This window comes from Synchiropus splendidus, chromosome 18 (genome assembly GCF_027744825.2).
Source record: "Synchiropus splendidus isolate RoL2022-P1 chromosome 18, RoL_Sspl_1.0, whole genome shotgun sequence".
Taxonomy (NCBI): domain Eukaryota; kingdom Metazoa; phylum Chordata; class Actinopteri; order Syngnathiformes; family Callionymidae; genus Synchiropus; species Synchiropus splendidus.
The window spans coordinates 7,426,629-7,441,646 of NC_071351.1; the positions used below are offsets into that span (position 1 = coordinate 7,426,629).

General features: G+C 47.8%; 3 protein-coding genes across 6 annotated transcripts; 2 read left to right on the forward strand and 1 right to left on the reverse strand.

Moving 5' to 3' along the window:
• The first annotated feature begins 16 nt into the window (after window positions 1-16).
• On the forward strand, window positions 17-1,664 carry LOC128749972 (uncharacterized). Of its 4 annotated transcripts, none has more exons than XM_053850023.1 (5): window positions 17-157; window positions 218-520; window positions 886-976; window positions 1,049-1,247; window positions 1,311-1,664. In XM_053850023.1, exons 1-5 carry the CDS (start codon window positions 124-126, stop codon window positions 1,476-1,478), a joined length of 795 nt encoding a protein of 264 aa, XP_053705998.1. In that variant the 5' UTR covers window positions 17-123; the 3' UTR covers window positions 1,479-1,664. The 4 variants fall into 4 exon arrangements, with proteins under 4 accessions (XP_053705998.1, XP_053706000.1, XP_053705999.1 ...); XM_053850025.1 differs by having other exon boundaries at window positions 1,049-1,170; XM_053850024.1 differs by having other exon boundaries at window positions 1,049-1,164; window positions 1,309-1,664.
• Window positions 1,665-4,900: 3,236 nt separating this feature from the next.
• On the reverse strand, window positions 4,901-6,991 carry prok1 (prokineticin 1). Its single transcript, XM_053849706.1, has 3 exons — window positions 6,899-6,991; window positions 5,755-5,880; window positions 4,901-5,086 (listed from the first exon to the last, which is right to left on the reverse strand). Exons 1-3 carry the CDS (start codon window positions 6,989-6,991, stop codon window positions 4,967-4,969), a joined length of 339 nt encoding a protein of 112 aa, XP_053705681.1. The 3' UTR covers window positions 4,901-4,966.
• A 4,696-nt stretch (window positions 6,992-11,687) lies between these two features.
• her3 (hairy-related 3) lies at window positions 11,688-14,604 on the forward strand. The gene is made up of 5 exons (XM_053849707.1): window positions 11,688-11,739; window positions 13,726-13,781; window positions 13,854-13,949; window positions 14,099-14,180; window positions 14,252-14,604. Exons 1-5 carry the CDS (start codon window positions 11,688-11,690, stop codon window positions 14,602-14,604), a joined length of 639 nt encoding a protein of 212 aa, XP_053705682.1.
• The last annotated feature ends 414 nt before the right edge of the window (window positions 14,605-15,018 follow it).

The window sequence follows — 15,018 nt, forward strand, 5'->3', positions numbered from 1 at the left end:
CACAACAGTTGTTGACATCATCATGGTTCCTTCAGTCTGAAGTGACTTCCTCAATAGCTCAGCCAAGAGCAGCAGCCAGATATATCACACCAGTTCTCTGCCGCCGAGTGGAAGTGAAGCACGATGAAGTGGATTGTTGTGTTTCTCCTTCTGTTAGGTGAGAAAAACATGATGAATTGGCTGAAGTGGCAGATCATTGAGAGCCGTTTACTTCCAGATCCAGTTGCACTTGTTGAAGGAAAACTGTGGGTGACAGAGTTCGGTCAGTTCACGCTCAGACTGGACTTCCCCTCGTCGTTCAGCGGTCTGACCAAGTCCTGTGGAAGACTCTTTCCTGTTCTGTACCTCCCGCTGCTGGACAGTTCTGGTTTCACTCATGACACCCTGAGAGGCAGGGTGACCCAGACTGAGACGGCCACCTCCATCGAATTCAAAATATCTCACGCGCGCCTTCAGGACACCGGCTACTACAGGTGTTATGTGCATACGCTCTACCAAGACTACCACGTCAGAGTGATCGGTGAGTTGGTTCCTCACGTGTGTGTGATGGAAACTGCCGCTGTGCTCTGAATGATTCTGACTCACACAGACGCTGAGTTCGAATTACAGGCTCGAATTACAGCCTAGTGTAAAGTGTAAAGATGCTCAAATGACCTTTGACCTTTGCTATTGAGGAGACATCACTGGGCTGTTCCACGCGAGGAGGTTTTCAATGTAGTGAATGAATCTGATCTGGAAATGCGTTGCATGTCTGGTTTGTAAAGTGTCAATACCGAGGTCTGGGCCTTTGTGATTTCTCCTCTCCACCTCGTGGTTTTTTTCCCCGACTGACAGGAACGGATCGAGTCTAGTTTTGCTGCTACCATTTCATCTGTTCCTTTTCAGCGTCTCCGTATCATCGGAACCCTGCTCAAAAAACAGCCGTCCCGGTCAGCTTCACGGAGCCAGCTCAGGCTCACGAAGACCACAGCTCCAGGTTCCCGCTGAGTTCCTGAGCTCCTTTCAATTCAGGCACCACGTTTCTCCAAGTAACCCGTGTTCTGTCCAGAGTGGGCTGGAGTCCTCACTGGACCCTGGTGGCCGTCGTGTCTGTCGCTGTGACCCTCGTGGCGGTGTCTCTGGGCTCCGTAGTTTGCGTCCTCGCCAGGAGGAGGAGGCGCTCAAAGGAAGGTGGTGACTATCCTCGCACGACATCGCGGATGTTTCTTCAGAGTGTGATTTTTTCATCAGCTGTGGACACCCCCAAGGCAGGTGCAGCAGTGACCCACTCACTCACTTCCTCTTCACTGACCAATCCGGTCTCTGTCCAGGACACTCCAGCAGTAGTCTACGCCACCGTGGACTTCAAGCCCAAACAGCCAGAGCTACACCCAGATTTGAGGACTGAAGACGAAAGCTGTGAGTCCTGGCTGGGCGAGCGGGACGTGGCGGAGTACTCCACTGTGGCGGTCCACCACAGACAGACGACGAACTGCTGAATCGCACTCATCCTTCCCTTTTCTTTTGTTCTAAAAATTGATGTTTGAAATGACCACTTCCTTCAGGCCAGTGTGACCACAGGGCTGTCACCTGAGCTGCCTCTCTTACTTTGTTGACAAAGCTGTATCACATGGAGCAAAAATAAAGACATCAATCTACATAAAATAAATGTGTTTTGGCACAGCGGGAACCCCACATTGATTTTTTTTTTTTGTCAAAATATCGAGTTGCATTGTCCATCCACGTCCTGCAGGGGGCGTCATGTGCTGCTGATTGTCTTCACCTGCTGATGGAACTTTGCGGAGCATGGAGCGATTTGTGAATGACAGCGAGGACAGGTACATTATTTGGAGTGTTTATGCGAACAATGAGAACACACTGTGTGTTTTGAATCAGTTTGTTTCACTCTCAAGTCCATTGGTTTCCTCTGACTGATGCTTACAATCCCACGTTGAGTGGACTTTCCTTCCACATTTCAGTGTGAAAAAGAAGAAGCTCCCTCGTGTTTTTCTTCAGCTCCCTGGAGAGCGTTGATGAACTTGGTGTCACCTCTGAAGTGTCGTGTTCTCTTAGAGACGGAATAAAATCTGCTGATTCTTATCGCGGTGACATTTCAGGACAAAGCTCGGACCAAAACATGGTCTGACCCGCGACCTCCTTTGTTACGCAGCTTCACCATTCCTGGTCCATTTCACGTCTGAACTCCCTATCTGTATCTCCAAACTTCTCCCTCTGTTAGACTCATGTCTGCTCTTGTCCTTTCCAGTAACTCCCAAAAGACAACAGCAGTGTCCTCATCTCCGACTCATCTGACTGTGACTCCTGAGTCTCCAAGGCCGACGCCGAAGGCTGCGGACCCTTCACTGACATGTAAGTTCCACTTGCATTTCTTGCTGTTTGAGGTTTCATCTGTAAAGTACCGCTGGTTTAGACTCATAAAACCCTGTTGTGAGGCTTGGTGCAAAAGCAACTGTGTACTGAATGAGGTCAAAAGCGTCACTGTTAGTTGTGGAAACCCAGCGCGTTCTTGGAGTCGGGGGTTCGACTTTGCTTCTGCACATCCAAACATCACACTGTGACGGAAATAAAAGCCATCGGTTGGTGGTTGGTTTAACTAAATAAAACCATTTGTTGCTCGATGCAATGATCTACGATTGTGACAGAGGTGCAGTGACCAAGTGTGTGTGTTCAAAACCCCAGCAGACGTCTCATTTTCGACCCTCCCGCCCGGGTCAGTGCTGGTATGATCGTGCAGTTCAAGCTCAAATCTTATCACAAATCTCACCATCTTACACTTCAGTGTTTCACACAGCAGCTGACAATGTTTTGGACTCATCTATCCTTCATGTCATAGATGGATTTTTCATTTTCCTTATGTTCTTAAGGCTGAACCTAAGAGCCTGGAAGCAGCGGAGTGTGATGACGCCAGATGATGGTGATGGTTCTGGCAGCCCAGTGGCAGCTTCTCACTGTATTCATTGGCGCTTACCTTTGTTTTTGTTGCCTTATGTTGACGTCACAGCGCGACGCCTGTGTTTGCTCTGGGCTCCAGCGAGAGCTGGAAAATCCTCCGCTCATTTTATGGCACGGCGGAGTGAGTCACTTCGCTGCGATGGTTGGTTGGCGCTCCAGGTCAGGCGTTCAGGTTGCTGAGGTCACTGTTTTGAGCAACAGTCTCCTGAGGAACATGGTTGATCCTCCATGGATCATCTGCTTTTATTGGAGTATAAACCCAGTGATGTTGAACAATAACGCTGACTCATTTTTCCACCATTTCATGTCTTTTAAAACGGCAACATTTGAAATGACACAATCTTTTTGTTCTCTTTGGGCCATTAAATCGGCGAGAAACATCTTAGCCACCTCATGAAGTTCAGTGGAATGTTGACGCTTCCTGCTGTGCCTCACACCATCACGGCATCGCGCCACACGTCGATACCCAGAATACACCTGGGGACATGTCGGTGAAGCAGCCAGTTGTGTCACATTGTTTTCAGTATTTTAAACTGGACATGAGTCTTAACAAAATGGAGCTGCGAACCATGACTGGGCGTGACTCACTTTAAACAGATAAGAGGTCAGGAGTCGTTGGATTGTTTTTTTCTGTTGTGTTACTGTGAGTTGTGAACTTGATAAGCACCGTAAAGTGGGCACCAGTGTCTCCACATTGACTTTCATTTTTGGTGAGCCTGGTGATGCTGTGGCACAGACGGCTCCATGCTCCAGGTTTTCACCCAACACCACTGGTGCACGCACGACTGCGCACTTTCAGACTCCTTCTCCAGTCTGTTTCTTCTGCTTCATCTTCTTCTAAAGTGGGCCGTGAAACGTGCAGTTGGACGACTGGAAACAGGCTTACAGCCTTCACCTTCACCTTCTTCTGCCTCCTATCCGGAGTCGGGTCGCGGAGGCAGCATTCGGAGCAAGGAAGCCCAAACTTCCCGATCCGCACAAACCTCCTCCAGCTCTTCCCGGGGGATCCCGAGGCGTTCCCAGGCCAGACCGGAGACATCATCTCTCCAGCGAGTCCTGGGTCTTCCCCGGGGTCTCCTCCTGGTAGGACATGCCTGGAACACCTCCCCAGGGAGGCGTCCAGGGGGCATCCGGATCAGATGCCCGAGCCACCTCAGCTGGTTCCTCTGGATGTGGAGGAGCAGCGGCTCCACCCCGAGCTCCTCCCGGATGACCGAACTCCTCACCCTATCTCTCAGGGTGCGCCCAGCCACCCTGCGGAGGAAACTCATCTCAGCTGCTTGTATCCGCGATCTCATCCTTTTGGTCATGACCCAAAGCTCGTGACCATAGGTGAGGGTGGGAACGTAGATCGATCGGTAAATGGAGTGCTTCGTCTTGTGACTCAGCTCCCTCTTCACCACAGCAGTCCGATACAGCGACCGCATCAGTGCTGCCGCTGCACCAACCCGTCTATCAATCTCACGCTCCCCTTTTCCCTCACTCGAGAACAAGACCCCAAGATACTTAAACTACACCACTTGGGGCAAGAACTTTCCACCGACCCGGAGAGAGCAAACCTTATTACCTTATTCCGGTCGAGAACCATGGCCTCAGACTTGGAGGTGCTGATCCTCATCCCGGCCGCTTCACACTCAACCGGTCCTAAAACCAGGCCTACAGCCGCAGCTGTAATTTACCCGTGTGTCTCCAGAATCTTATGTTTAGGACTATAGATTTATCCGAGCGTAGTTGCACTGGTGCACTTTCATCTACAGCGGGCTTCGTCTTCGGAAGGTGACCACGAGTGGTCTGTCGTGTAGAACGTCACACACTTGGAAGGGAGGAGCCTAGTCATGGAGGTTACAAGTTTAATGATATCAGAGGAGGAGTTTCACATGTCTGGAGCCTCTTGATATAAAACGTGAGAGAATGAAGCCACTCTGATTCTGGAGGGAAAGTGCTGGGTGTCACCCCACAGTGCTTTTTTTTTTTTTACATTCAAGGTTTGGTGCATTGGTGATGTCTGCAGCCCTTAAAAGCCAATGCTTTTGAAGTCATCGGTGCATCGGAACTTGTTGTCAGAGTACGGCGAGCAGACCAGGTGGGGGCGGCAGGGGCAGGTGTGGTGCTGGCGCTTCCCCAGGTATGGAACCTGGAAGACAGAGGGAAATGAGGCTCACATCTGGGACCTCCTGTGATGTCCAGAGGAGGTGCTCATGCTGAGCTTCCTTCTCTGTTTCCGTGGTGGTTTCCACCACAGTCATCTTCTCGTCACACCTTCATCATGGTCCTCCTTCTTCCTCTTATTCCTCTCCTCCTGTCCAAACATCTGTTCTTCCCAACTCGGTCTCCAAACTTGTCCCTGTGACAGACTCATTTCTGATCTTGTCCTTGCCATCCATCATGGCTGCTCTCACCTCCACTGGTTCCGCCCTGCCTGGACTCTCCTCTTCACCGCCCTTCTTTCCTGTCCATCGCTTCTTCCTGTACTTTCTCTCTCTTAAAATCAGATTCACTATGATCAGATTATCACCTCTCACATCAGTCGGTCCTGATTTTAAAGCTGTCAGCTCGGTGGTCATCTTCGCCAGACTGAACTGAACAAGGTCTTGTTTGTCACGGACAGATCCATACTGTAGATGAGCAGTGGATGACAGGAGGAGCGCCGTGCTGATCCATGGCCATGATTCAGGCCGGGCTGGATCAATATCGGCGGCAGTTATCGGCCGCTCCTCCAGTGAAGCTGTCACCTCTTTCAGATATCATCTTCATTTCTGTCATGGCAGACCTCACCCCAGCGAGTGATGGGTCAGAGCTCACCTTGTGGCTGAAGGGGTGACACTGGTCTCCCTCCACACCCCGAGGCACACACACCCTCAGACCTCTCAGCCAGAGGCTGACGGCACAACAGGAGCCCAGATCACACTGCAGGTCTCTCTCACAAGCCTGTGGAGAGAACACTCCATCAGCAGCTGCTTTTATTTCCACCTTGACTGCTCTTTCATCCCGCGCCTCCTAACCTGGTTAGAGAAGCATATCAATTGAGAGAGCGACAGTTTCCTCCCGCGTCTCCAGGATGCGCTCGCCAGACTCCAGCTCTAATCTCATTGAACAAATTTATCATCGCGAGGCAGCTCCGCTATTTGCTACTTATTTTCTCGTTGAAGCCAAAAGACCTGGGAAATCGCCCGCTCGGGTTTTCAGTCATTGTGGACCAACTTCCCGCGTGACCTGTGGCCTCGCGCAGTCACGTTTAGCGGTGAAATATGATGGACAGGATTCTCCTATTTAACCATGAGGTGGGTGAATTGATGTTAGTCAAACTGGAGGGACAGTTTCAAAGCTCATGTGGTTTCATCTTAAATCCATTTCAAGGGATCTTGGATGGAGCAAGTCGCTGGTTCGATTCCGGGCTCTGTCAATTCTGGGTTTGAAGTGAACCCAAGTGCTCGAGGTTTGTAAATTGTCTGTGTTAGTGTGTCCTGTGGTGGACAGGAGGGTGTCCCTTGTCTCTCACCCCAACTAGCTGGGACAAGCTCCACCCTCCTGTGACCCCTCTGAGGGCACATGTGGTGGAAAATGTGTGAGTGACCATCAATTGTGTGCTCTGCAATTTCAATAATTAAATAAAAAGCATGATGCGACGCTGCCGATGTCACGATTTAATAAACATGAAACATCTGGCGGACTGATACAATGTAAGGAATCGGACTGTAAATGCGTTTAGAATCCAAATTTGTCATCCTTGGGTGAATTCATCCCAAAAAAAACACCAAAAAACATGGTTTTCTTAAACAAGCAATAGCCTTTCCGGGATGCAACAAACACACATTAATATTCAGCTGAAAATATATGCATTTGAAGTTAAATATAAGGATTTAATTTTTATATTCCTCGAAATATGACTAAAAGAATTTGAATAAAGTGGAGCAGAAGTTGCAGTTGGAGCTGCGTGGTTCCTCACCCCTGTGATGATGGCCCCTCTGGAGCCGCTCAGCGTCGCCAGCAGGAGGCAGAGCAGAAGCCCCTGCAGGCTCCAGACTGTCCACGCCGTCATCTCTGCAGAACTGAACGGATCTCCCCGGAGCAAGAGCACGGCCCACGTCACTCATGGAGGTTCCCAGAACTCCTGAGAAGAGCCAGACCGTCCCCTGCTCTTTTTATCCTTCTCCACCCCTCCCTCCGGTCGGCTCCCTCCCTACGTCTGAGACGGACCTTGTTGAGATGAATCTTCTGTAACTCGCCCGATGACAGCCGCGTCACCTCCTGGATCTCTGCCTGAGATGGGAGCCTGTGTGGAAAACTGCTGACAACTTGGTGAAATAAAATGGCCACTGATGACGTGAACTCATCTGTAGTCAGGTCAGAACCTGACCAACTGGCATCGGATCCGGAACATCGGTGAGACCTGGTGACTCAGGAGTCCTCTTCAGGAGAACACCTGACTGAATGTGGGCTGACCTCGCTGGATGTGGACATGACCGCTGACTGGTCTACACATCACTTGTGCTGCTGGGGTCAACAGTCCCTATAGGACACCTGCAGGGGGCAGTAAAGTCAAGGTGCAAATCCTGGGTCTGCCCCATGTGCTCCTCCAACAGAGTCGCAGAAAGCCTTGCTAAAAAACGTTGTGGAGATGTGCTTGCTTGTGTGTGTGTGATCTTGTACTTCTGAACCTGCATGACAGAGTGAGGACAGTTTTGTAATACATTTTGGCTGTTCCTCACTTTGTCAAGCCTCAGTCTGAAGGTTAAAACGACAAAATAGCGTTGGTTTTTAGTTTGGTTGAGAGTCCTGGTTCAGGTGTGCTTCAGATGCTTGGGTTCCGGGGGAGAGGCTGGGGAAAGGGTGATGCTCATGTATGTCAATGACGGCCCTCACTAAGAGTGTGTGCGTGTGTGTTTGTGTGCTGACAGAGACGAGCAGTGTCCTGTCAGAGGAAGTGGCCGAGTGGTGATTTAGGCTTCTGAAGAGGAAGAAGAGTTAGAGGGAGTGAAGCTCTGGCGGTTAGTCAGCAGGGCATTAGCCCATTGTTGTCATGGTGATGGATTCCCATGATGCTCCAGCAGCAAAATTACATCCCCACATTTCTGCTCAGTCAGCAGAAACAGGGGAGTTGTTGACGGGCCGGGGGCATCAGTTGTGAACTGCGGTGTTGTGATGCTTCGGTTGAAACGTTTCCGCGATTTTGCAGCTCAGTTTGAATTTGAACCCCAACGTTTTTGTCATGGTACGGCCCTCAGTTAGCCTCAGAAAGATGGGGCCGCGGATCCCCAACGCTCAGTCGGTGTGTCAGCAGGACAGTCTTCCATATTTTAGGACATATTTTAAAAACAAATCTCCAATAGCTTCATGTTAACGGAACTTGAAATACTGTGTATCAATCCAGTACTTGAAACTGTTGCTGCCACTGCTGTTATACTCGTGTTGTCCTCTAGATGGCGATGAAAGATTCTCGTCACGGCTCCTGTGACAAGAGTTCAGATCAACTTTTTCTTTTTTAGTGTCATGTTTGCTGCACTATTAATCTCTTACATATAGGTTGAACAAACGTCTCGGTGTCGCGTGAGGAAGGAAATCCTGCCGAGCTGATCCTCATATCTGCAGCTGCGCTAAAGAGCGAGCCAATAAATAAGCAGAATCATCTTTAGTCCTGAAGTCTGGGACCCGAATTCACTCCATCAATATTCCAACAGTTAAATTTGTAATTGTGTTACATTTTTAACAAATTTGGTTCATTTCTCACATTTACAACATTATCAATCAAATTAAATAATATTAATAATAATAAAAAATATTAATAATAAAAATAAAAACATAATTTTGAAGTCGATTTAAAATTGTTAAAAAGTTCCTTTTTTTTTAAATAAATAAAGTTATTATGAGTATAAGATGGAAAAGTTACTTTTAATTCTGATAAACGTGAGGTTGAAGAGGCCCATCTGTTGACTGTCTTCATCCATGACTGGAGCAGGAAGGAGCGCTCTTTCACATTCCCATCCTTTCTCCGAGACTTTAGGAGGAGGAGTGGGCGTTTGAAGCGATTCTCCTCGCTGCGAGGTGCCATCCTCAAATGTCCCCCGCCCCCCTCCAAAACCCCCAGCCCGCCCGATGAGACTCGCAGAGGTGAACAGGTGCCGGAGGGATTTTTTTAAAGGAGCCAAAATGTTAATGTCACTGACGGCGATCGCTGCTTATGAAAGTCAAAGTCTCCAAGTTACACGGAAGGGTCCTTCAGCGGGGGGGAGGTTTGCGACCAAATTGCCATTTTGTTGTTGCCATTCAAGCTCCTGCGGGAGGTGAGGAGGCCGGACCGTGACACTAGGAACCAATTGGTCAATAGAGGAGCTTGGCATGAGGCATATGCCGCTGCGGGAGCGCAGGACCAGGCGACGACAAATTGACAATTTCATACCTATTTTCAAGTCGCCACACACGCTGGTGCCTCGGCAATATTGTCATTTGGGTGACTTGACATCACATCCGCTGGAATTTTATTGACTGAGAATAAAATACTGGCCTCACACTATTCTAAAATGGCTCATCTATTTTTTTTTTAAACTCACAAAAATCGCATTTTGACGCATCATGACGCTTTCTGAGTCACAAATTCGAAGTAAAAATTCAATTTAAATACATGTTTCAATAACAAAATGTGGAATTATGATGGAAGTCCAACAAATGTTGCCAACTATTTGAGACTTTTTGCTCTTATTGCTTCCTGTTATTCACTTAAAAAAATAAATTCCCTATTAATTTTCGCAAAAAGGTAGTGTGCCTTCAAGAAAGAACCCCAACTGGTCATCTTTATAGAACATTGAAACATAAATTTCGAGTTTTTTTTTTAAGTCTGACTTTCCTGGGCAGTTTATTATTTGAAGAACAGAGATGTGAGTTGTCGAATTGTTTTAGGAATGTTGTGTATTAATAAAAACGTGCGCATCGTCAGAAGTTTTTCTGAGGAGCTCAAGCAAACATGATATATTTTTTTTTACTCTTGATACCGTCCATTATTTGGTGATCAGCGACTCCGCTCCCGGATAATGAGTCCGAGTTTCTGTGCGGCAAAATAAGGAGCGAGGATAATTGGGGACACGCCCCCTAAGCCTTTCACTTGTTTCTCCAATTTTCCACTTGGGCCGGATAAAGAGCCGAGCCTGGGAAAACTGGAACCCAACTGGTGCCTTTCAGTTGCTCAGACGCTTTTGACGGGAGACTTGGGTCTCTTGATCCAGTGAAATGATGTTTGGATGTGGATTCAACAATATCACTGTTGAAGGGAATGAAGAACTTTCATTGACTCCTTGCGCGTGCACGTGCTTTCTGTCGCTTATTTCTGAATGTGACGTTTCACACTACTCGTGATGGACGAGGGTAGAAGGCCATAATTCCAGAAGCTCGTCTTCATCTCCGAGCAGATCCATCACCTCCACTTGCGCGCTGTGTTGTTTTTACGCGCGACTCGGACGGTGCGCTCAACTCCGGCTCCGGATTCTCATTCAAATCAGCCTCAAGTGTTTGAGAGAATAAATGGCAGATGTTTTGCAATTGAAGGCGCATCAATGCTCCGGCGCCTTTAGTCTCCAACAATAGCGCCCCCTCTTTTGTCCCGCTGGTGTCTTTCAGCTCGCAGCGCCACAAAGGGCTCGGTCCTCCAGCGAGTTATAAAGTTACTTTGCAGTCACTTCATTTGCGCCCCTGAGTAAAGCTTCAGCGATGTTAATGCTGCTCCTTTCTCACCCCGCGCCCACTGAAGAACAGACGCTATTGTCCCCCAAAACCAAAGTGAGAAGCCTTTAAGTAACCAAAGGAGAAGTCTATAGAAATTCATGATGCCACTTCTCTCATTGATGTTTGATCCGAGCTGGGTCCACGCGTGGCTTCACGGCGCTCATGTACTTCCAGAAAGAGCGCACCTGTACCTGCTCTGTGGCGCTGATGTCGCGCACAAAAGTGCCTTTGGTCACACCAGCAGCCACCTGAATGGAAGGCGGATCATCGATTTGCTCCGCTCACTGTGCCGAACTGAGCGCCTGTTGGCATATCTCATCTTCATTCAGAGTCCAGACACGACCGAACCTCGGCGTCTGGGTCAAGATAGAGACCTTAAAGCGGCTAAATGTTGCTGTAATAATGCGTAATAACTCCAAGTATTGTTGTGTTTTTTATTCATAGTGAATGCTTCCTTTTAATCCTTTCAATATGTATATCTTTTTCATTGTTTAAATATGTTATTCCTATATTCCTACGCATGTCAAAGAAACATTGTGTCATCCTGATGTACCTGACTGAATTTTGAGGGTTATAGTTGAAGGTCTTAGATGATGGATGCGGTCGGAAGGTGGCAGTTACTTGCACCCACCCAAGGTTTAAGGACCGAAGAAGGACAGGACAGTAGAGTATATAAGCGAAGAAGACGCTCCTTCCGAGTGTCGTGGAGTGGCTGCTTATTCATGTTTCCTGGAGTCGTGTAGGAGAGGGACCATGTGTGGAGGTCCTCTTCATTCAAAGCGCATATTGGAGAGTTTAGGTTTGGTCGCAGGGTCACAAACATCCACTTGGAAAAACAGCACCTCTTGCTCTGTTCCTATCTCCAGAAAGGACTTATTACCTAACATGAAAATAAAAGATCGTCCTGCGTGGCTCCCGCTCCTTCCTTTGGTTTGCTAATGCGCGTGAGGAAGCGCTAAGTTTATTGCGGTAATCGCATAATTGCCGCACTAATTGTTGTTAACAAGTTCCCCAATAGCGCAATGACTGCGGCCGCACTGGGCTCCCTGCTGCTGCGGCGCATCCATGACAAAGGTCCGGCCCGCTGAATGGATGAGCTGAGGCTGGAGAGTGAAAACGACACCAGAATTTGCGCCTTTTAACCAGCAGGCACTTAACTTGTTGTTTAACGAGCGCAGCTTTCATCGAGACCCAAGGCGCTCCTCGCGCTTTTCTCATGCGCAGGAGCGTTTTTGGAGGGAAACCACTTTACTGCCCCGGTCTTCCAGGAGTGTTTTGATAAAAGCGACTCCCGCCGAGGTGAAAAAGGAACACTAATTGGAATTATAGCGAATAATAAGCGGGGAATTCCCCCCCAAATCAGGCGACACGCTGCTGTTGTGATGCCTCCGGGGCCCTGCGTGACCGGCAGGCGTGGAAAACTCTGACCGCGGAGACTCTAAAGGAGACAAAGGAGTGCGCATCAGCACCAGCGTCGCCACTTCAGCCACATTTCATAGCAATTAAAAGCTTCAGATTCCGACAAGAAAACGCACTTTACATGCTCGTCGGCGTCCACGCGCGCAGCAGGAGACACGGCGTGTTTAGGTCAATTAAACTGGACGTTATTGGTCTTTTACGCGCAAGGTCGCCAGAAAGTTTCTGGGGGAAAAAAAACCTCATCTTCAGCTCTTCCAAGTTACAGGGCGCAAATATTTTAGATGTCCAAGAATAATATTGTCCTTCTCTTCAACTCTGCTTTGAGTTTTATGCTCCCTTATATTTTTCTGGTTATTAGCGTTTAAGATCATGAAACATTCATCCAAAAATATGACTACATTCAACATGTTACATGAAATGACTGTGTCCAAGTACAACCTAAAGAACATCTCATGTGTCTAATGTTTTATCCTTTTTGAAATTTCCCAAACATTTTTCCAAAGAAGAAGTTTGATTCACTCATATTTGGTGCAGAAACCAGCAGGTGGAGAAAGTGAAAGCGGTTTCTTTGATGCCCACTCGCGGATTATGACATGGACCAGTCACAGAAAGGACACAGGGTCCTCCGCTATAAACCTTCATTTCAGCACAAGTTGATAAATTCTTTGGTTTGTTTGGACTCAAAAGCCCTCCTTCTGCTGGGACTCATTAAAATGGTGCGTAAAAGCTGACCAGTGGACTGGTCAACTCTTTTTTTTCCTGCTCTGACTTTCCCAAGACGCTGCCTCTTTCATGGAAAGTGTGGAAAATCAGGGGGCGAGGGAGCGTGGACGAGGGGCGGCCCACGATTCTCCTCGGTGCCTCAACCAGTAGACAAAAACCCTGAACAAAACCCAACCCGAAAGTGTTAATTTCTCAATCTCAACTGTGTAAACGTCCATCTGCGGGGCTTTTAAACACAACAGTTGCACTCTGGATTGGGGGGGAGGGAGACACCCAGACTCTGTCAGGTGAGAGAGTCGTGTCCGAGGCAGAAAATCCAAATTTGTGCTGACACGGAGGAATTACCACGGTGCTGCCTTCGCCCCGCTGGCGTGAAACCCCCGAATAAAAGCCTGAATAGTCAGAGGACTGTTGAGCAAGTGGCAGCGTATGATCCAGCATTATGTTGCCTTTACGCTATTTTTCATCGGTTTGTCTACCCCACATGGTGCCCCCCAAAATAGTCCACTATCTCAAGATTCAAATGTTCCTCTGATGTTGTGTAGCTCCATGGTTTTGTCTGAAGTCCTGTGTGAAAATCCCAATAAAAACATTTGAGTCAAAACTGTGGCACAGAAAAGTCAAATATTGAGATAAAATAAATGGGAAAGAAGAATAATTTGTTATTCGGAACTGTTTTAAACTCCACATAGTGGTTAAAGGCAGAAGCAAAAGACAGTTGAAGTAGTTTTATTTCCTCTGGGAAGTTTATTCTGCTCCACTTTCTTCACTTTTGGCTGTCAAATGACGTCGCTGTTGCTCACTTTGGCCACGCAAACAGGCGGGACTCTCGGCTTTGAGATGTTAAGTGGGTGCCTGCTTATAAAGCCACTCGGGGGTCTTCCCATTCACTCGCTGACTTCACGGTGACTTCTGCAGCGCTCATGATGGTGGCCACGACTGACTGCGAGGACAAGTCCTTCACTGGAACCAAAGTAAGCGCTGGCTTTGTCAAAGTTTCTTCATCCCATCTGAGTGTGGATTATTAATCCTGGTTAATTTTCCAGGTTTCTAAACCGCTCATGGAGAAGAAGAGGAGAGCTCGCATCAACAAGTGTTTGGATCAGTTGAAGTCCCTCCTGGAGAGCTCCTACAGCAGCAGCGTGAGTCCAACCCTTTCTCTTACTTTGTCTCTCTTTTGTTGCACGCAACTTCAAGAAAATGGAGGAAACACAATATCAATATTTATTGCACAAAAAGTTACAGTGATTTACATATGAACATCGTATTCATGATCACTTTTCTCCATCAGATTCGAAAACGCAAACTGGAAAAAGCGGATATATTGGAGCTGACGGTGAAACATCTCAAGAACCTGCAGAAGAATCAGACCTGTGAGTCTTGAACCTCAGTGAAGTGTGCTTCCACTTTGAATGTTTTGTTTAATCCAGCCGTCTGTTTAAAGTTTCAGCGCCGGCGTCGGAGCTCCAGTCCGGCTTCCACAGCTGCCTTGCAAACTTCCACCACTACTTGATGATGGCTGAGAACCTCAACTGTCGGGACCGCCAGATGTTGACCCAGTTATCCGGCAAGCTGAGCGGAGGAACCGCTCGAGAAGCTTCCAGCACCATGGAGAGCGGAACAGAGTGGCTCCCGGCAGATCTGAAGTCACCTTCTGCAGTTATCAAACCTCACACTTCATCCTGTCACCAGACCACACGGTCCAAACCAGCCAAACAAGATAGGCCACTGTCTGTCGACAAGAAGATCCACTCCGGGAGAGAAGATGTGAGCGGACAGATGTGGAGGCCGTGGTAGAGACTTGACCAATATTGCACTGTCTTGTATAAAATGTTTATTGTCATAGATTATACTGGAAATGTTTTTTATTTTTTTAATAAAATGGATTAAAGTGACACATTTCTCAGAACTGATTCCAATATTTGTCAAGGGTGAATTTGAATAAATCAGGTGGAGTTGGAAAATGGAATATGGAAAGTTTAGTTTCAAGTGACAACCCACTGGACCAAAGAAAGAAACCCCAAGTGCTGAGGTCTGTCCACACTGGTTTGCGTTCAGACAGAAAAATATACACATAAAAAGTATATCAACAGTAACATTCCATATTATTTTAAATTGAAAAGATCTCTGAATCTATGTGTCAAAATGACTGCATTTCATCAGTTTGCTGCTGCTCATACACCGTTTGATAAAGGGGGACTGCGAAAACCT

Coding starts and splice junctions, on each gene's coding strand:
- prok1 (XM_053849706.1), bottom strand. CDS start 6,991: ATGACGGCGTGGACAGTCTGGAGCCTGCAGGGGCTTCTGCTCTGCCTC. Junction 5,881..6,898: donor GAGGGGCCATCATCACAGGG/GTGAGGAACCAC, acceptor TTCTCTCCACAG/GCTTGTGAGAGAGACCTGCA. Junction 5,087..5,754: donor GTCACCCCTTCAGCCACAAG/GTGAGCTCTGAC, acceptor TCTGTCTTCCAG/GTTCCATACCTGGGGAAGCG.
- LOC128749972 (XM_053850022.1), top strand. CDS start 124: ATGAAGTGGATTGTTGTGTTTCTCCTTCTGTTAG. Junction 521..885: donor CTACCACGTCAGAGTGATCG/GTGAGTTGGTTC, acceptor GTTCCTTTTCAG/CGTCTCCGTATCATCGGAAC. Junction 977..1,048: donor CACGAAGACCACAGCTCCAG/GTTCCCGCTGAG, acceptor TGTTCTGTCCAG/AGTGGGCTGGAGTCCTCACT.
- her3 (XM_053849707.1), top strand. CDS start 11,688: ATGACTGCGGCCGCACTGGGCTCCCTGCTGCTGCGGCGCATCCATGAC. Junction 11,740..13,725: donor GCGGCGCATCCATGACAAAG/GTCCGGCCCGCT, acceptor TGACTTCTGCAG/CGCTCATGATGGTGGCCACG. Junction 14,181..14,251: donor CCTGCAGAAGAATCAGACCT/GTGAGTCTTGAA, acceptor GTCTGTTTAAAG/TTTCAGCGCCGGCGTCGGAG.